Source organism: Uloborus diversus, chromosome 1 (genome assembly GCF_026930045.1).
Source record: "Uloborus diversus isolate 005 chromosome 1, Udiv.v.3.1, whole genome shotgun sequence".
NCBI classification, from domain to species: Eukaryota; Metazoa; Arthropoda; class Arachnida; order Araneae; family Uloboridae; genus Uloborus; species Uloborus diversus.
This window is the reverse complement of record NC_072731.1, coordinates 225368611-225391054: the sequence shown is the minus strand read 5'-3', so window position 1 is coordinate 225391054 and position 22444 is coordinate 225368611. Positions and strand designations below refer to the sequence as shown.

Genomic DNA, 22444 nt, shown 5'->3' with positions numbered 1-22444 from the left:
TATTATAATTTGTGATCTTATTTACGAAATATACATTTAAAATAAAAATTAAAATTGGTCTGTCAACCATATTAAGTTCAGGTAATCATGTATCTAATTTGGGGTAAAATTAATTTTCCAACACCCCAGAAAAAATTAATTGCAACAATACTTTACCTGTTTTTTTGCTCATGCTATTTGTTATTATAATTTACCTTGTTCAATCACACAATCTACATTTTCATGTTCGCACATGAAGATGTTAAATCACTACATTTTTCAGAAAATCATTTATGTATACACTCATTCTACATTTTTTTAAAAAATAGGTTCAGTTTGAGTAAATAGAAGCACGAAGTGAATGAAAACAAAGTAACTGTACCGGTGAGTGAAGTTAAGAAAATATAAAAAAGACATTCTGCTAGTTTCGCTTACTTCCAAACAACTGTGTAGGAGTCATCATTGCTTGACGATGACACAGGGAAAAAAGTTGTTTACCAAAGTTTATTGAACTTATATCTTCCTCGCCACCAGCTCTACACACGAAAAATAACTAGTTTCAACTACTTTTATGTGTCACGTGAAAAGTTACTGAAAGCACTCACTTACTTTCCCGTTACTGTCTTTCTATCCACGTTTAGTAACTTCGAAAATTAGATTATTGCTCTTACACCTTCCTCTCTATCAGCTCTACACACGCAGAGTAACTAGTTTCAACCAGCTTTATTTGTCACGTGAAAAGTTACTAAACACATTTAGTAACTTTCCACGTTAATAACTTCCAACATTACATTAATGATCTTACACTCTCCTCTCCATCATTTCTACAAACGCAAAGTAACTGGTTTAAACTAGTTTTTTGTCACCTGGAAAGTTAGTAAAAGCATTTAGTTATGTTTTTTACCTTTCCCTGGTATTTTTGTCGCGCAATGCTTGATTTCTTCCTATCTTTCTTGAAGGCTATAGATTTTGATATTAATTCAACTTTGTATGTACTCCTATTTTGCACGAATGGGGTCGTTTCCAAAATTTTAAAAGTATTTTATTCTGAAAGAGCTTGCTTAAAAACATAGGATCTAACCATTTTTTAAATAATTTTTTTAAGTTTAATATTTAAAAAAATTACTTAAATCGGTGCGCTTTCATTGTTTACATTTCTTGTCGATGACATCACAAAAGATGAAATGCCATTCTTTGTTGCCATTCACAGAGCGCAATATTTAATTCGCTTCTTTTGGCAACGATATGGATGACAGCAAGCGTAGAGCGCAATTTTAGTTCGCTTCTTGTGAATCATAACGTGGAAACGCAGTACAACGATGCGCCAAAGAGCATTATTTATGACGTCATTAAGACCACGCCTTTTTTGAAAACTCGAACATTAAAAAAAATTAATAAAAAAATAACTGTTGGGAAAATGGAAGAATTTTCTGGGTCCATGTTATTGTTTTCGCTTATTCATTCAATTTCAGTGACTAAAAGTACTACTTTTGACTGAAGGAAACAACCCCATTATCGAATTGTTTAGTTCTTGTGCGATTTTTCATTTAAAATATTATAGAAAAATTCTGGAGCATTCAATGTATCACCTGATACATTTGGGCCTCAGATGGAGAATCTTTCCTGCAGAACGTTTTAAGTCGTTAAACTGATTGCCTATCTGTGAGTTATGTTTCTGCATCAGTTTCTCAATGAGTCACCTTTTCCATTTACCCTTTGATTCATCGCTATTCTACTCATGTGAAATAAATTTTAAATTCAAGTATTTTCTAAAACATGCTTTCAAGATTTCTGTGTATGCAAATAAATTGTTTCTTTCTATTCGGATGTATTCACAATTATTACTTGTTATTATTATTTAAAAAAAAGTAGTAGTCTCTAAGTAACGGAGATAATCATTCATCCTTACTACTGTTCTGTCAACATTGGACGCAATTACTCTAGTTATTTTTCATCAGTTTTTACTATACTTGCTGTGTCGTTGGTGGGTGTCCTAAACATTTTAGTCATATTGAAAAACAAAACTGAATACCAATACTAGTTAGAAAGTTTTTTTTCTTTCTTTACTAATAATAAAGCTGAAAGTCTCTCTGTCCGGATCTCTCTCTGTCAGGATTTCTGTGACGCGCATAGCGCCTAGACCGTTCGGCAGATTTTCTTGAAATTTTGCATGGGGGTGTGCACCTCGAAGCGATTTCTTGAAAATTCGATTTTGTTCTTTTTCTATTCCAATTTTAAGAACATTTTCCCGAGCAAAATTATCAAAAGATGGATGAGTAAATTTCCAAGTCATCATAACGTGGAACCGTAACATGGGCGAGCAAATGAACATAACAAATTGGCAAGAAATTCGTCATCCATTATTTGTAAATATACAAGCGAACAAAATCATCTTTTAATTTTCTACTACGGGCAAAACCGTGCTGGTACCACTAGCATTAAATAAAAGTCAAGGAGCAAATCAAAACTTACTGAATCTCAGTGTCCCACACGCCAAAATTAATTGTAATCCTCAAAGAAGTCTCTCACTAGTGTATTCCATTTCACACATCTGCCGAAACGAGAAACAAGCCGAATCGGCAATTCCTCGTGGTTGTGGTGGAGTCGGTAAATCACTTGTTTCGAGCACGCGTCGGTAGCTGACGCAACGAAGACGTCGTACAAGCTGTGCCAACACCTGAGAGCCGGCTGTTGCGCGTCATTTCAAAGGTAACTTAAAAACGTCCACAGACAGATGCAGTCGTAGGAATTATATTACCGTCACGCGGAATTTTACTATTATGTGGTAGGAAGAATCGTTTCTGTTTGTTTATTGTTTTTTTTGGTTTTATTTTGCTTTATAGGCTTCTTCTTTTTTACTTGAGATCTAAAATACTTGGTCCAAGAAAGCTTGTTCTGTAAAAACTTTAAACATTGGCTGGAACTCATTCTATATTCTACGGGGAGATTACTTTTTAGTTGATTAGAAAATGTCATTTTTCTTCCACTGTTCACTTATTTTTTTTAATTTTAAAACGCTATAAAAACAAAGTCGTAGGAATGGGGTCGTTTCCAAAATTTAAAAAAAAATTTCTGAAAGAGCATGCTTAAAAATATAGGATCTGACCATTTTTTAAATAATTTGTTTTATATTTTAAAAAAATTATTTAAATCAGAGCGCTTCCATTTTTTAATGCTTCTGTTGATGACATCACAAATGATGAAATGCCATTCAGTGTTGCCATTCACAGAACAAAATATTTAATCGCATCTTTACTCACGTGTATTGGCAACGCTATGGTTTATAGCAAGCGTAGAGCGCAATTTTAATTCGCTTCTTGATTATCATAAGGTGGAAACGCGGTACAAAGATGCGTCAAAGAGCATCATTTGTGATGTGATAAAGACCACGCCTTGTATGAAAGATTAATTTTAAAAACTTAAATAAAAAAATAATTGTTGGGAAAATAAATGTATTTTCTGGGTCCATGTTATTTTTTTTACTAATTCTATCAATTTCAGTGACTAAAAATAGTACTTTTGACTGAAGGAAACAACCCCATTATATTATCATCTAGTGAAATTTTACTATTATGTTGTAGGAAGATACGTTTCTGTTTATTATTTTTAAGGTTTTATTTTGCTTTATATGCTCCTTTTTTTACTTGAGATTTAAAATAATTTGTCCAAGAAAGCTAGCCTATGTAAAAACTTTAGACACTGGACAGAATTCATTCCAAATTCTAAAGAGGAATTTATTTTTAACTGATTAGTAAACGTCATTTTTCTTCCACTATTCTTCTTTTCATTTATTTTTTAAATTTTAAAAAGTTAAAGAAAATGCTGTCGTAGAAAATTTTGTTATTAACAAGTAGAATTTTACTATTATGTGGTAAGGAACGTTTCTGTTAATTTATTATTTTTTAAGGTTTTATTTTATTTTATATGCTTTTTTTTTAAACTCGAGATTTAAAATAATAATTGGTCCAAGAAAGTTTGTTCTGTAAAATCTTGATGCATTGGCTAGAAGCCCTTCCATATTATACGGGGAGATTAATTTTTAGCTTATTAAGAAAAGTCATTTTTCTTCCACTGTTTATTTAATTTATTTTTAAAATTTTGAAACGATAAGAGAAATGGAGTCGTAGGAAAATGATATTACCATCTAGCGGAATTTTACTATTATGTGGTATGAAGAAAAGATGATGTTTATTTATTTTTTTTAAGGTTTTATTTTGCTTTATATGTTTCTTTTTTTGCTTGAGATCAAGTTATAACTGGTCCATTAAAGCTTGTTTCGGCAAAGACTTTAGGCATGGGCTAGAACTCACTCTGTAGTCTACGGCAAGATTAATTTTTAGCTGATTAGGAAACGTCATTTTTCTTCCACTGTTCATTTATTTTATTTTTAAAATTTTAAAACACTAAAAAAATTCAATTGTAGAAATTTTTTACCGTCTAACGAATTTTAAATATTATGCGATATGGAGAAACGTTTCTGTCTATTTAATTTTGTTTTTGGGTTCTATTTTGTGTTATGCACTTCTCTGTTTTATTTGCGATTTCAAACTGTAATTGAGGCAAAGAAACAAATATTTTTAAGCATTGTATATTATTTATTCAAGACTGTAGAGTGGATTAATAATTTAACTGATTAGGAAACGTTAGTTTTCTTCCACTGTTCTTTTAATTTACTTTTGGAATTTGAAAACGTAAGTAAAAAATAAATGAGTAATTGAGAAGTGAAGGGATGTAAGTGGATTTTTTAAAGTTTTGAGTAAACTGTGTTCAAAATTCAAACCCAACATAGACTTCCATTAAAAAGTTTTTCTAAATTATATCTATGCACCTACTAGGGCTATTATTACCATATCTTGACCCCATACTAATGAGAGTTTCTCTTTCCATTTGATCTAGTTTTTTTCGAAATTTTTAATTTGGCCACCTTACACCAATTTACCTCTAAAAACTTTATAACCAGTCGTTTGATGTTTTTCTTGATTTATCCCGCTTTTCTGTTCAGAAAATAATCTCTACATTGACGGTATTAGCTTTTTAACAATATATTTTGCAGAATTTTTTTTCATGCATTTTACCTACAGCAAAAAAGTTCGTTTATCTTTCAGAATGATGAACTTTTTCTCTCAAAAGTTTAGTTCTTTCATTTAACGAGATTATATTGTTTATCATACTAGCTGAATGTATTTTTCGATTAAAGAACATGAAAATGAAATGATTTTCAACAAAATGTAAATTGACATACCTGGACGTGAAAAAATATATTGTTGAAGGATCTAAAGAAAATGTCAGTAAAATAACTCTGGTTACTTATTAACGAATTATAAAATATTTAGCAGTCAAAGGATAAAGTAACAGTCAATAAATAAATAAGTGTACCCTAAGTTTTTCAACAATCGAAATAATAGGCTCTCACATTCAGTTTCCACTATTCGCAGATATACATGCTTCACTAAAGCGTTGCCGTTTCCTACATTTCTTATCGAAATTGAGCCATCCCATGTTACAAGTTAGAAATAATTTCTTTTCAGAGTTAAAATCACATTATTTCAAAAGCGAGTGTTCTTTTTCAAGGGAACTGTAGTGTCTTAATGCTATTAACTTTAACTGTGACTGTATGAGAATGTAAACTGGATCGAGATCTAACTGTAACTGAGAATAGAAAGTGCTTTCACCGTTTGTTAAGATGTATGTAATTTTGTGTGCTTGTGCCAGTAAAGTATGTGTTGTTCGTAAGCGGTTTCGATGTTCGTTACTTAAGTAAACCCACGCACCACCTTCCAACTAAGATGAATAAGGAAGGATACAACAACTGGCGACGATGTTTGAGAGTATAAAGAGTGCGAAATCAAGTAAGGATTAGGTTTATTAAACTGAAGACAGCTCAAGGTAGGAATTATTAATTCTGATATATTTCTAATTGAAAAAAATCTGTCATGGAGCAACTAGTTCAGCAATTAATTGAGCAAAATGAAATGCTTATGGAAGCTTTACAAACGAAAGAACAACCAGATTCAAAATCGAAAGTAACTGGTGTTCAGTTTGATAAATATGACGAAACGTCAGAATCATTTGATTCATTTATTGAGCGCTTTAAAGCATTTTTAGATATTCAGAATGTTGCGGAAATTAAAAGAGGTAAAACCTTGATTTCTAGCCTATCGGCTAAGTTTTATAATTTGCTAAAAAATTTGCTTGCTCCAGAAAATCCTGCTGAAAAAGATTTCGATACTCTTATTGATATTCTTAAGGAACATCTAAATCCTAAACCGCTCATAATTCCAAGCAGACATATGTTCTTAAACAGAAAACAACAGGAAGGGGAAAGCATAAGTGCTTACATAGCGGAATTAAGATCGCTAGCGGTACCTTGTAATTATGATAAAAACATGTTAAATACAATGCTCCGAGACGTTTTCGTAAGTGGGTTACGGAATAGAACAACCTTAGATAGACTGTTCGAAGAAGATGATTTGGAATTATCTAAAACATTAGCTATTGCTTCGGCTATGGAAAAAGCTTCTCAAAGCTCAAATGCTATTATTGGTACGAAATTGAACGTAATACATTCAATTAAAAGTTATACGAAACAGCCCGTAAACAAAACGAAAGTTCAAAACTCGGCAGTGAAAATTGAAAAACCGTACTATAGATGCCTTTCGAAGGATCATTCTCCGAATTTATGCAAATTTAAGACTGCAAAATGTCTTTTCTGTGGGAAAATAGGGCATATTAAAGTAGCTTGTTTTGCTGCCCAGAGAACACCCAAAACCAAAAAGAATTTTGTAAAACAGAAGCAAGTGGGGGAAAACAATATAAATAGCGTACCCATGTACGAAGTGACACTAAAGTCAAACTTAAAGGAGGAACCAAAACAACCTCCAATAATGATTTCGGTTTCCATTGAGGATACACCAGTGCAGATGGAACTGGACACAGGGGGAACTGTATCAGTCATGAGCATAAAAAAATTCCGGAAAATTTCTGGAAAGGAACTTTCTCCTACTAATTTAGTTTTTAAGACGTACAATGGAAATTCTCTTGTACCTCTGGGATACGTAACAGTAGATGTTAAATATCATAATCAGCAACAGGAATTAAATCTTTACCTAGTAGAACAAGATTTAGACACGATCTTTGGTCGAGAATGGTTACACAAAATTAATATTGACTGGGCAGGCATCAAACATGTCAAAACAACTGGAGCTGAAAATGATCGTTTAAAATTACTTTTTAACAAGTATGCAGATATTTTTGATAATTCGAGTGTTGGGAAAATAAAGAATTATAAATGCAAATTAGAGCTGCAGCCGGATGCAAAACCTATTTTTTGCAGACAACGCGTTGTACCTTTCGCTCTTAAAAATAAAGTTGAAGAAGAAATCGATAGACTTGAGAGGGAAGGCATTATAGAAAAAACAGAAACAAGTGACTGGGCGACCCCAATAGTACCAATTGTTAAGGCAGATGGCAGCATACGATTATGTGCTGATTATTCAGTCACGCTGAATAAAAATCTTAAAGTCCAGCAATACCCCTTGCCGCGAGTAGAGGAAATTTTTTCATCACTCAGTGGGGGTAGAGTTTTTTCTAAAATTGACTTTACTCAAGCTTATCTGCAGATGGAAATGCACGAAGATAGTCAAAAACTCCTCACAATAAGCACTCACAAAGGCCTCTACATTTGTAAACGTTTAATGTATGGGGTGAATGCCGCACCAGCGGTATGGCAGCGCTACATTGAATCTGTATTTTAGGATTTAGATGGGGTAGAAGTATTTTTTGATGATGCTCGCATTGCTACGCCCAATATAGAAACCCATTGCCAAAAGTTAGAAAAATTCTTTGAAAGATGTCGGCTTCATGGCCTAAAGTTAAATAATAAAAAAAGCAAATTTTTTCAAAGTGAAATACAATTCCTCGGGTTCAAAATCAATGCTCAGGGCTTGTCAAAAACAGATGACAAAATTTTAGCTATTATGAAGGCAAAAACTCCCCAAAATGTTCAAGAGATTCAGTCGTTTATGGGACTTGTAAATTTTTATGGTCGATTCTCGAAAGATATTGCAACATTGGCATATCCGTTGCATCAATTGACCCGTAAGGGGGTTCAATGGAATTGGGATGCGGAATGTTCTGAAGCATTCGATAAAATCAAGAAAGAAATATGTTCGGACAGAGTCCTTGCTCATTACGATCCTAGCTTACCAGTTATCTTGTCAACAGATGCTTCACCTGTTGGCTTAGGCGCCGTCCTTGCGCACCAATTTCCCGACGGATCTGAACATCCTATTGCATTTGCATCTCGAACATTGACCCCAACGGAGTAGCGATATTCTCAAATAGATAAGGAAGCCTTGGGAATTATTTGGGGAATAAAATTTTTTTTATTTATACTTAAAAGGTAGAAGATTTACTCTGATCACTGATCATAAACCTCTTGTTGCCATATTTAGTTGCAAAAAAGGTCTTCCTGTATTGTCAGCAGCAAGATTATTGCATTATGCATTATTTTTACAAGCGTACCAATTTGACATTATATATCGGAACACTGCTGAGCATGGTAATGCAGACTTCTTATCACGACTTCCTTTAAAATCAGAAGATTTAGATCTGAGAGATGAAATATCTATGTTTCAACTGTGCCAAATTGAGACTTTGCCAATTACTTCAAAGGATCTTGCTAGAGAATCCAAGCTTGATGAAGAGCTAAAGCCCATCTATCATGCCTTAAAATCAGGGAAACATGTAAGAGGGAAGGGAGATGACACTGCCCAGTTTGCTGTAGAAGATGAATGCATCTTACGTGGATCCAGGGTGTGCATTCCAAAATGCTATCAAAGAAGAGTACTTGAAGATCTCCACACAGGCCATCTGGGTATGGTGAAAATGAAGGGTATAGCCCGCTCATACATCTATTGGAAGAATATTGATAAGGATATTGAAGAGATGGTAAGAAGCTGCACAGAATGTGCAAAGCATAAAGCTGATTCCCCAAAAGTTAAAACACACTACTAGGAATATCCAAGTGCACCCTGGGAGAGAATTCATGTAGATTTTGCGGGGCCAATCTTCGAACATATGTTATTTATCGTAGTGGACGCGTACTCCAAATGGCTTGAAGTATTTCCTATGAAGAAAATTACTTCTGCAAACACCAACGAATGCCTAAGAGAGTGTTTTTCGAGATATGGGTTACCCATTACCCTTGTCAGTGATAATGGACCGCAGCTTAAATCAGAAGAGTTTGAAAAATTCCTGAAATGCAATGGTATTGTACATAAAACTTGTGCTCCTTATAAGCCATCTAGTAATGGTCAGGCAGAGAGGTATGTATATACCGTTAAACAATCGCTAAGGGCGATGTCTGACTTCCCAGGTTCCCTTCGTCAAAAAGTAAACACGTTTTTAATGCAATATCGCAAAGCTCCAAACATGACTACCCAACAAAGCCCATCATTCATGTTTATGAAGAGAGAGATAAGGACATTAATTGATCTGCTCATACCCGATGTTCGACACCAGATAGATCTAAGACGAAAAAAAGATATTTGTTTCAGAGATCGATTTTTCAATACCGGTGATCGAGTCGCTGTACGGAATTATCGCCAAGGAGATAGAAGGTGGAAATTCGGTACAGTCGTCAGTAGAGATGGTCACCTGCATTACACCATAGATGTTAACGGACAGTTATGGAAGAGACACATCGACCAGATACGCAACACTGCAGTATCCGAGTCCGAGACGTCACAGAGTACAGTCCCTAGATACAGGGTACAGGAATCGTCCACGGTTCAATCCGAGCCAAATAGGGAGTCCGTTTGCGAGGCTTCCCGAGATTCTGATGAACCCGCTAGCTCCAATGTTTGTCCAAACTCACCTGTGGTGTACCCCGATCCAAAAAGTCCATCCAGAAAGACAATAATGCCTACAGCTGCTCCAGATCCCAAGCCCTTGCCAGCTGCTGAACTAACTCCAGTGCTTCGACGGTCAACTCGAATCAGAACGCCTCCAAAGAGACTTGATCTGTAGTTATAAGGACTTTGGGGGGAGGGATGTAGTGTCTTAATGCTATTAACTTTAACTGTGACTGTATGAGAATGTAAACTGGATCGAGATCTAACTGTAACTGAGAATAGAAAGTGCTTTCATCGTTTGTTAAGATGTATGTAATTTTGTGTGCTTGTGCCAGTAAAGTATGTGTTGTTCGTAAGCGGTTTCGATGTTCGTTACTTAAGTAAACCCACGCACCACCTTCCAACTAAGATGAATAAGGAAGGATACAACAGGAACTATCAAAAGAGCGTATAAGTAGAATTTTATGTTCCATTTCTACTTTTGCGTGCTTTTACTGTTTGGAATGGCTTTAAAAATGAATTCTTAATGGTTAAGATATTTCTCGTCTCTTTTGACGAGAAAAGTATGTGAAAGCTGTGTTATATTTCATGTTTACCTTTTGGTCTTTTCGAGTGAACATTTTCAAATAAATAAGGTATTCATTGGAACTACTCGAATTATTTAGATGTAATTCAAAGATACAAACTACGCTTTTGGTGGAAGGCTGTCCTTCAAAATGACATCGTGTTCGCGTCTAAATGAATTCATAAAGGAAATGCCTTAAGCGAAGGGTTGTGTATATCCTCCTGACGATAATTATTTAAATCAAAGGTTTCAATTCATCGGAAACTTTTGGCAACGGTTACAGAAATTGAAGGACATTTTAGAAGCATAACCCATTCAAGAAATAGCTTTTCGTTTGCTCAGAAGAGCTATTCTGACATTTTTGAAATTTTCGGAGTCAAGATTAATTTTTGAATTTAAGTTTATAAAATTTAGCAGTACTATTCATTCATTTCACTTACCATCAATAGGGTGATTCTCGAATAAATGTCCCGTGCATAACGTTAAGTTTTTTATTTTATTCAACTAACTATTAACTAAATATGGGATTAACTGTTATTCTTTGATAGCATATTAAAGCATGTATTATTCCCCAACAGGATTATTTTTTGAAGACTTTGGTTAGAAAAATGGAAATGAAAATGAAATTGGTTAGAATTTGGCTGAAAAAAATTAAAAACTTATGCACGGGACATTTTTTTCGAAAATCGTCCAATAGCAGGTCTGTCTTGCAAATAAGACTGGACATGGATTTAATTCGGTTGATGACTCTATATTTTATTTTTATGAACTTAATATTAATTTAACCTAATAACTTTTATGTCAATATTAGTTTTGAGACATAAAGTCTTAATCGATTTTTGAGTATTTACGTGTTTACTATACTATATTTATTCTTCGATAATTCGTTACATGTATCAGGCTATTCAGAAAGTAAGTTTGATTTACATGTATATGTATGTAACGCAAAAAAATAAACATATATTTGGAACTAATCTTAATTAAATTAATGTGTTTTCTTTTTATATTTTTTATGCATTAAATGTTTGTCATTAAAGAATAGTTGCAAAAATTTGAGACTTGACTGTGATATTTCTAACATCGCATTTTTTACTTTCTTCTATATCTAATATATAGAAGAAAGTATTGGATTCGTGCAAATTTTCGAATTTCGAATTTTGACGGATTCGAACGTTTTGAGGTGTACTGAGTCCATTTCGATTATTTTTGGAAAATGTCTGTCTGTCTGTGTGTATGTGTGTGTATGTGTGTCACGTCTGTGTGTGACCAGTTTTTTGTTACCGATGTACAGCAAAAACTACCGCATGAAATTGAACGAAATTTGGTACACATATGTGCCGCTATGTGAACTTGTGCCCATTGGTTTTTGGCGCGAATTCCTCCAAGGGGGTTGGAGCAATGGGACGTTTTTTGAGTTACGCGTGCTTGCTATTCCTCAGGAAGTGACTGGCGGAATCAAACAAAATTTGGTCCATATGTTGTCATTAACAAGAGCAGGTGCTGATTCAATTTTGGTGTCAATAACTCAAACGGGGGTTGAGCTATAGAACGTTTTTTGTCGTCAATTGTGACTGCTGTATCTCAAGAAATAATGAACGGAATGAAAGAAAAATTTATCGGCAAGTAGTCCTTAGTGGGTATAAGAGCTGATTTTATTTTGGTGTCAACAGCTAAAAAGGGGGTAGCGCAATCGGCCCGTTCTTTTTTTCCATTGTGAGTGCCCTATCTCAAGAAGTAATGCTACGTTCTGGTTGAAATTTGGAATGTATGTGAATCCATATGTAAACAGGCTTTGGTTCAATTTTGACGCCAATCGCTCCAAGGTGTTGATTTTTTTTTTTGAATAAAAATAGCTTTATTAATGCAACAATAAGAAAGATAAATCGTAATAGATTGTCGTCTGCGCATTTTTCGTGATTTTAATTGTATCGAAATGATCGGAAATATTATCTCAATGATTTAAAATTTTTAACTGTTGCCATCTTATGTTTGTTAACAAATAAAATATTTGTAATTAATTCAAGCAAGGCTTTTAAAATAACTTTCAATTTTCGCTCTTTGCTTTGCTTTTGCAATAATTCAGACATTGGGATGGTCGTCAAGTTTTTGCATGTGTAATTTTGTTTTTGTTGGGAATATTGCTTCCACGTCAAGCATGGGGAGGGATCAGAAAAAAAAGAAAAATATAGAAGAAAGTTTCATGATGGCCACAACATACTAGTTTAAATTCGAATTTCTGCTAATTTGACCTCTGCGCACCATTTTAAATTCAAATACTCATATATATATATAATAGCCAATGATCGAGTAACCCGCGAATTTCAACAATGAAACTCGCGCCATGGCATGATAATGTGATACTATGTTTTGATAATATTTAACATGCAGGGAAAGGCTTTATTGTGACAAGGCTGAACTCGATCCGGTTACTAAACTGTTTTACTGGTAAGATTGTGTCATTTCAAGGGAATGAAGAAAAGAAAAAGTGGTCAACAATGAACGCTACCTACTGGAGTTTAGTGTTTATCCACTGTAGTTAGGGTTAACATTTCAATTATCAAAATATCGCTAAACAGGCAATGACTTCATTCAAATGTTGAAGCAATTTTCACACGTCATACCTTGACGAGCGACTTTCTAGTTATTAAGAATTGCCGCAGATATTGTGTGTGTGGGTGTTTCTTTGTCTGTTTGCGTGTACGCCTGTTGAATATGCATACTATTCCTAACGAGAGGCTTGACCTTAAACGAGCTCATTTATGATTGAATTGAAAGAGGGGGACCTTTTTATATTTTGAAGTAACACCAAATACCATTACTGGCAAAGAAACATGACTTGACCCACACCTATTTTAACAAATGAACTCGTTTAATCCCTCTCAGGGAAATCGGCAAGATTGATTTTTGACAGACTCACACATGGCTACTAGATTTCAGCATCTATCATGGTCTATCTGGTCTCATGGTCGAAACTCGTTGAAAAACCGATCATTTTTAAAAATCATTAACGAGGTGTTAAACAAAAAAGGAAAGAACCTCAAAAATGTACCGTAGAGTAAAAATAGAATAAAATATGACCATAAAAGTTACAATTTCGTGCATTTGGAATAGCTTAAAAACATAAAATTTTAGTGGTTTTTGTGCAGTTTCTTTTTCAGGATGTGCATGAATTAAATTTCGAATCACTGTAAAACTTGACTCATTGTGTGTGCGTTTTTTAAAATTTTCATTGTATTTTGTAGTTTTTACTAAAAATAATACTGAAAAGATTATTTTTTAAAAATTCTCTCCTATATACTCTCCTTATTATATATTTATATATCTTGTTCAAATTTTCAATCACTGATAAAATACTCTTTTTTTCATCCACTCAAGCTCAAACACATTTTTTAAATTTGTAGTGGATGATACTCGATGTTAATACAGTTTTTTTTTCAAATATTAGTTCATTAACTAAAGTTAATTATATAATTTTGGTTTAATATGAGGGAAAACAATTCTGAAATGAAATTTTTCTTTGTTGACCTAAGTTGGAAGTGGCTTTTTTTTTAATATTATATGCTTTTTTAGTGTTTCTCAGCAGTAGATTTAAGGTCGAAAAAAGTTTTCAATATAGTTTTGGTAAAGAGATAGGCGGTTAAAATCTTAGAACCATATAAAGATCTCTTTGCACAATGTTAAAAAAAAGAGCTTCTTAAGAACTTTAATTTTTTTTAAAGCCATTCAGAACAAAGAGAAATAAGTTCTACGAAGGCAAATTTACTTTTTAATGGGCATCTCAGTGAAGTTTTATCCCGAGTATATTCAATGGGTCATAAAAAGTGCTTAGAATTTCAGATGTTTCGCTTTGCGTGAAATGCATTTTCACTTTTAATACACCTTACTATATTTTAGGTAGATAATAATGTTCTGCCTTACATGCAACGAATAAATCAGAAAAAAAAAATCACTATCTCTGAATGAGAGTTTTTACTGTCATATTTTCCACTAGCAACGTCATGAACACGAATGTGGAAAAAAGTAGGAAATCAATTTTTGGCTTGTAATTTAAATTAAAATTTTCGCTTGATAACTTTCTGAATCTAAATTTTATTTGTTTTTTAAAATGTTGATATAGAGATGGAACTGGGAATATTATACCGGATATTGCTGGGTAATATTCAGAAGTTACAGAAAATTTGAATGTATGAGATTTTTTCACAATGTTTGCTATTCTTAGTTTAGATAGAACTGAAACGTTAGTAATGGATACTCAGGGTTACTACTAAGCTGCTGAATTTCATCCCGATCTGAATTTCCGAGCCCGTAACGTCTCCTTGTTAGATGTCCCAGCGTTCGGAACTACTTGCACTCACTCTTTGGCAGTGAACCCGGTTGCAACCGTTCTCACCTATCTCTCTCCATGGTCTCTACTTGGTTAGCAAGATCACATGGTATGTTTTGGCCAATTCGGTCGTATTTCAAGTTTTACGCTCTCTTTGATTGGACTGACGTTGAACTAGAACTTGCTGCGCTGTACTCACGAGTGTTCCGAAATGCAGCTGCTCTACCGGCCTCACCAAAAGAATACAGGTGACGCGATAACCGCAATCTGATTAACCACGTGTTTTAACCGGTGGATTGTTTCCGAACGTAGCCCGAGTGACATTCGGAGCATTTTTTCTTCCATTTTACAAAAAAGGAAGTATTGTATTCGCAAACAAATTTTCACTCAAAAATCGGCCTTAATTTCCAAATTTGCTCACCCCCGAATGAATGTTGAGTTTATTTTTCAACCCAACCACACGTGAATATATGCCTAGGAACGTACAGACACCCGAAATATCCATTTTGACGATCCCCGAGTTAATTACGACGAGTTTTCCCGTGACGTCTGTATGTACGTATGTATGTGTGTATGTGTGTATGTATGTCGCATAACTCAAGAACGGAATGTCCTAGAAAGTTGAAATTTGGTACTTCAGACTCCTAGTGGGGTCTAGTTGTGCACCTCCCTTTTTGGTTGCATTCGGATACTCCAAAGGGGATCTTTTGCCCCTTTTTTGGGGGAAATCATTGTTAATTTTGATATAAACTCAAGTGGAGTCATAATTTGGCGGACACTTGGCGATATATCGCCAGTCTTTTAGTCGCCAAGTTTTGTCGCCAACTTGGCGACAAATTTAACGATTTTTTTAAAAATATCTGGTTTCAATTTGGCCACTGTTGGTGATATTTAGAGAGTAAACTATTGAATCACATTAAAACTGCCAATAATGAGAAAATGACATTAAATTGGAGTAAAAGGAAGTCATCGTGATGCACACATTTTAGCTCGTTTGAATTACATAGACGAAATGGGCTTACCTCCAGGTGTGAGTAGGAAGTTTGGCTTTTCTGGTTTAGCTGTGATGGATAGATCCAACAACCTCTGCATGCTATCGAAATTGAAGTATCCAATTTGAACTGCGGCTGCTTGCGGCCTCTGTTCTTCGGGATTTCCTTCACTTGCTCCATACGAACAATCGTCATCGTTATCGAAAGAATCAGGTGCCGATTGAGTATTTTTTCGTACAAAGCCCCGTTTTCGGCGCTCGCTGTTGCGCCGAGATGGTGACGAGTTTGGCGCAGCAGGAGGTGTTTGCGGAGAAGCGTCACTAGGTGGCGTTTCGGTCCTCGAATTTGGTGCACTACTAAAAGTCATCTGAAACGAGAAAAATAAACGGATTTTTGAACATATTCGAAATCTATCATTACTTTCCAAAAAGAAAACTCCTCCGTTAATGGCATTAACATATGTAAAAAAATTCTGAGCTCAGAGAAATTTGCTAAAATTGTCTTGTTGTCCATCTGTCGCTAAAAACACGCAAAACAGTTTTCGAATTGCAGGATGAAAACTTGCTACACAAGCAATGTTTAATTCTTCCTTATATCAATAAGTGTGAAACAATGTTCAGAAATAGGCATTGTCCAGTAAAACTTAAGCTTTTAAACTTATATCTATTAAATAAAATCATAACTACAGTGGTGGTAAAAAAAATTGCATCACCCGCGCCGCAAAAGAGAGGAATATCATCCCGACCGCATTCAACACACAGTCAAGCATCCCGTATCCCAGATGATTCTGATCAAGGAGTTGGTGGGCTTCACTTTGTGCAAGGAACAGTAAACGTTCAGGTGTATATTGGCATTTTGGAGGAGAAATTGCTTCCTACTATCCGGGATCACTTTGCTTCAGTTCCAAGCGTCATTTTCCAGGATGATTCTACTCCGTGCCATAGGGCAAAACTGGTAAGTAACAACTCAAAAACCTTTATCCTGCCATTAGACCTTAATTGACATGGGGTTGAGTATTTTTTTTCCTCTAAACTCGCACGCAGGTTCATAAATGAAAAAATGAGCATGGGGTCAAAAGTTTGCCTTGGCCCGGAAACAGCCCCGATCTACGTAAACAATTATCGGATTCTTGATGTGAAATGTTTATTTCATAAGTTTTACAGAATTTCACATACATTCATCGTTAGTCGATCGACCAAAACTTCTCACATAATCCCATTGTTGTGAAATCGCGAGGGTGATGCAATTTTTTTTACCAGCACTGTAGCATCTTTGCAGCGCAGCTAATTACTGTTTTTCTAAACATAAATATTAATCACATTTTTACGCCATTACATGATTTTAGTAGTGCAGGGTAATATTAACAAGAGATTTGAAAGTATCTTGAAAACTTTTATGCTTTTATAAAAGGTAATAGTAAACCAGCTTCAGGAGAACAGTAAGCCTGTTGTATATGGGAAATCACAAGTCGCTCGGGAAAATTCTCAGAAAGTGATAATTAAAGACGAGATCTCATTTTCATTCGAGACTGAAGGTAATCTGCCTTTTACCCATATCTGTTTCGTAATACGAGTATATACTGCGTTCCCGGGAAAAATAGACTAGATGTAAACAAAGAAATGCGCTTTTTGGATACGTCAGTCCCGCGCTTGGTTTGAACATGAACAAATTGGTGTCAAGCAAACAGCGAATTAGAATGATATTGGTCAGTTTTTGTTTTCGTTATTTCAAAAAAGAAAAAAAAAAACCTCTCAAAAATGGCATAATGGCAAACCTTCTGGCAATTTGTTTGCTTACTTTCAGTCTACCTATTCCGTGAATAGAGTATAGTTGATCCGCTTTCAGTCTAAGGCCGCATTATTCGCATCACTTTTCATATGGACATACGTAAATATGCTTAATAATAAGCTTTCAATTTCTTTTTCAAAATTTTGTGAATATTTTTAGGATTAAAAAAAAAAAAAACAACATTCCTGAAATTCGTGTCAGTTCACGGTTAATTTGCAATTAGCAGCACTTCATTTGTTGAGTTTGTGTTTGTGGTACGTGTTCTGAAACGAAAACTAAGCCCTTCGGGAGTATACATTAAGAGTTCAGCGCTTTCAATGTTATGAGCTATCGTTGCAGTAAAAGACTAAGATTAGCAACTGATAGATTTGATGTTATCGATCATTAACGTTCGTTCAAAAATAAGGTATAACAATTTTTTATTTTTAAATTTATCTATTAGGTTTTTTTTTTAAAGAGTAGTAGTATTTACAAAGGGTTTTAGATCATTTATAAAAGAACAAAACTTTAAAACCATCATTAGAAATCGTTTTAATGATAAAAAAATTTAAATTCGGACACGAAATGCCAGTTATATGTTTTAAAAGTGCTGCATTAGAGTCAAAACTGCTAATAGTCCGGAAGATAGTAGTAATGAGGTTTTCGCGTGCTATACTTTTTCCTTTTCTCCACAGCAAAAGCTTCCAGAGAAATTTTTCGTAATCAATACTGCATAACTCTTTCAAGAAAACGCAAATTCCTCTGATATGTGAATGATGTTCCCCTGATGTGTGCATCGAAAACATTTTATAGCAACAATCCTGTGCAAAAAAACTATGCTACTGTGAGATGATTTCGTATGCGTTTTAGTGATGCACACACTTTTATGTAGAATTTGACTCATTAAGTGCGTTTGTTTTCAAATTTATATACTCTAATTAAAAACCCAGAATATTTCATGTCAAAAACTTGCTTTTTTTTAATTATTGTACTGTATTTCAAAAGCATGAGTGAAAGTTTGTCGAAATTAATCTGGAGTTAATATAAGGTGAACCCAACTGTATTCAGAGTAACCAGGAGCACCTTTTTCGGCGCTGAAAAACTGAGACATCGACCTGTTTAAAAATGTATTACTGATCTGCACACATCGTTATTCTAATTACAATGTGTGCAGAGCAATGATTAAAGATTTCTCCCTAAATTTGGGGATAAAATAAAGTCACCAAAAATGATGTCAATTTGATGACATTTCGTGACTTTCTATAACAAGTAATGAAGTAATGCTTCAAAACGTGAAGCAATTATGAGTAAAAATTACTGGAATAAACGCGTAATTTAGCAAATTACAACAAATTAAGGACATAAAATCATACAACACATTGTATTATCCAGGACCAGTTGATTTTTCTAGTATTTTAAAACGAATTCTTCTTTTAATGTACTTTTTTTAAACTTCCAAACAATAACAAAACTCATAAGTAAAAAAAGTCGAACGCACTGAAAGTTCAAGAGCAACAATCATAATAAACTTTCAGTCGAAAAAATAAGATAAAGAGGCACTTTAAAAACCATTTAGAATGTTCAAAAAGAAGAATAGAAGAAAGATATATATTAGCATATTAAAGTAAAAGAATTTCATTTTCTTTTTTTGGTGTAACATTGAAAGATCATAGCAGCAAAATTCAGTCAAAAATATTTAGCACTTACAACTTAAAACAGTTTAATCTTCCAATACATCAAAATGGCTCTTAAACTAATAACTGGAGTGGACAATCACGACTAATAAAAGTTAAAACTAATTGTTATTTAATGAAAGGAGGTACGTAGGGTAACCTTAAGTGCATGATACTATAGTTGGGGCAAACTTAACCTAGCAGCATTACGAAGGCTGCGCAGATCTCAATAATAACATTACGCCGCTGCCAGGTTAGGTTTGCCCCAACTATAGTAAAGCAAGTCTCCATCGCATACATATAATCTGCTAATACGGTCAATAACGATTTGCTTTCTTTTTGCTTTGTTTAGATATCTGCGTTTAATTCCGCAAAATACGAGTATTTCAGATACAAAACGCCGTAGTTATAGTTAGTATTTGAAAAAAAAAAAAAAAAAAAGAGAGAGATAATGACAGTTGAACTTCTTTTGTCCGGACAAACAGACCATAAGCCATCCGTATAAACCGAAATTTGGATACTCCGGGTAATATGGAAAATAAGTAACACAAATTCTTAACTTAGTTGATGCACTTTTTTTTACAGTTAAAAACAATGCTATGTAACACATTAAATAGGGTTGCTTAGCACAATCTACCAAGAGCGTCCATAAGCAAAATTGTAAGGGGGACTCAGATATTTTCCCCACGGAAACTGATTTCAGTGCAGATTAGAGTTTTTAAAGTTTGACATTTTTAATAACTTATTCATTAACTGCTGAAAAAGTAATGTTTTTACATTTTTGCAAAGAAAAAAGTACTAAAAGCAAGGAAGTTCTAAATTCTAAGGGAAGGGGGGGGGGAGGCTTGAGCTCCTAATTGCCCTTCATACGGGTGCCCTAGCAATCCACAATTTATCATTTATGTTATTCAATCAAACACTTGATCATCATTGACACGATATTGTTAAATTGCTTTAATTTATTACGTGATCTCTCCAGAAGTTGCACATTTAATCAAAATAAAATCAAATGCTTGACGCACTTATAGTTAAGCTCTCATAATAGGGTTGTTTCCTTTAGTCGAAAGTCACTGAAATTGATAGAATAAGCAAAAAAAAAAAAAAAAAAAAAAACATGAACCCAGAAAATACTTTTATTTTCGCAACAGTTAATTTTTATTTAATTTTTAAGTGTTCAATCTTTCAAACCGGGCGTGGTCTTTATGACATCACAAATGATGCACTTAGGCAAATCTTTCTACCGCGTTTCCATGTTAGAATAATCAAGAAGCGAATTAAATATTGCGCTCTACGCTTGCTATCAACCATATCGTTGACAACACACATGAGTAAAGAAGCGAATTAAATATTTTGCTCTGCGAATGGCAACAGTGAATGGCATTTCATTACTTGTGATGTCATCGGCAGAAGCGTAAACAATGAAAGCGCACCGTAATTTTTTAAAAATATTAAACTTAAACAAATTATTTAAAAAATAGTCAGATCCTATGTTTTTAAGCATGCTCTTTCAGGGAAAAAAAAAAAACTTTGAAATTTTGGAATCGACCCCATTCAAAACTATTACTTGTATGAATATAAAACATTTTTAAATTCTACAAATTTTTTTCGGATAAACCGGAGATCCGGAAATACAGAGGCCGAATAAACGAGATTCTTCTGTATGAAATTTCGTATTAAAAAAGGTAGTTATAATTCTGAGCATTTTAAATATCAGTAAACATCACTTTTAAGATGATTTGTCTAATCTGTTTACGTTTAGATATCCCAAACATGTGTGCAGTCAATATTTTCCCGATAAGATGGTTGATTGAAAAGCTATCTCCTTAAATTCTTTCCATTTTACATCCGGAAACATTTCAAGATTGAAATTCCTTGATCTAGAAATATTGTTGTAGCATTTTTTTTTTAATCATCACGGAAAATATTCCTATTTTTAAGCTTGAAAATGGAATGTAAACCATCATTTCAATAGTTTAAAAATAGGTAAGAAATGAATGCTTTGTAACTATTTTATATTCGGACACATAGAATGATACTCGGTCCGGATCCTCAATTTCAATCGATAATTAAATTCAAATTATTAATTTTCCTCTATTAGTAAGTAACAGATTAATCCTATTTTTAAGACCATTAAGGGTGCAATTCGGAATTTAATATTTAAGAAAGCTGCAGAGCCTATTATTATTTCGTCGCAGCTTAGTGGAAATGAGGAACTTGTTCGGCCTTTCTTTTTCCTTTTCAATTAAATTTTTTTTGCTCAGCTTACAATTTAATCTCGCTTTGCTTTCAAGTTTCGAATTGCAGCATAATTCGCATCTTCAGAGCTCGAATACGCTACCTTGCTGGGATTTACAATACAGTCGAGTCCCGACTTACGAGAGGGATGCGTTCCAAGACCCTTTGCGTAAGTTGAAATTTCACGTTGTGAAAAGGGTATGTGTAAAAACTTTTATAAACATACCCATACGATTAAAGATACTTGTACACACCACCTCAAACTGTTAAAAACCATTTCTTAACTATACATTACTGTTTCCTAAATTAAAAAAATGAATTTTTATTTATTGTATTTAAAAAAAAAATCATCTAACATAAAAAACTGCTACGATGCACAAAATCAATGATCAATGGGAAAGAAAGAGTAAAATAAACCACTACGGTAGGTACATTATGTAGTAAGAAAAACAAATGCACTATAGTTGAACCAAAGAACATATACTGTACAGCAGATCCAGTAATGATATTTGTAACATAAAAAATCGCAGATGGTGATGATTTATGCTGCGTGATCAAACCGTTATTCTTATATAATTTTAATTACACAATACAGTTGCTTCACTAGTTCTTTTATAACCTTTCTATCTATGGCAACACCCCTCTTCCTGATTTCTTAAATTCACAATGCAAGAGAAGCTTCCATTTTCTTAATTTTTGCATTTTGCTTAGAAAATACTCGGTGAACTTTTACGGATTTTCTTTTCTTGCTTTTTAATTGTAGATATGGAAAATTCACTCATACTTAATTGTCGTGCTTCCTTCGACGCATTTTATAGTTGTTTAAGCACATAATCTTTAGCTTTTCTTTAATTGTCAGAGAAACTTTCTCTTTTTCCTTCTTTCTTCACAAACTTGAAATGAAACAGCGCTCTTAAGTGTCATTATATTTCATCAATTTTCCCATATAGAATGAAAAAAATAAATAGAAAATGAGGAGTAGAGTTATTTGTATAAGTGATGTTCAGACTAGTACGGTGTGGGAACTTCCGCTCTCAGTGATGCCAAAGGGATGA

The 22444-nt window shown here is 33.9% G+C and overlaps 1 protein-coding gene across 1 annotated transcript in view; it reads right to left on the bottom strand.

The window, feature by feature from the left end:
* LOC129218984 (uncharacterized) overlaps window positions 1-22444 on the bottom strand; it is a gene marked incomplete in the record, with an annotated part of 259059 nt that overhangs the window by 186525 nt on the left and 50090 nt on the right. Inside the window, 1 exon segment of the mRNA XM_054853306.1 lies at window positions 15745-16081. Coding sequence (XP_054709281.1) covers window positions 15745-16081 — 337 coding nt within the window.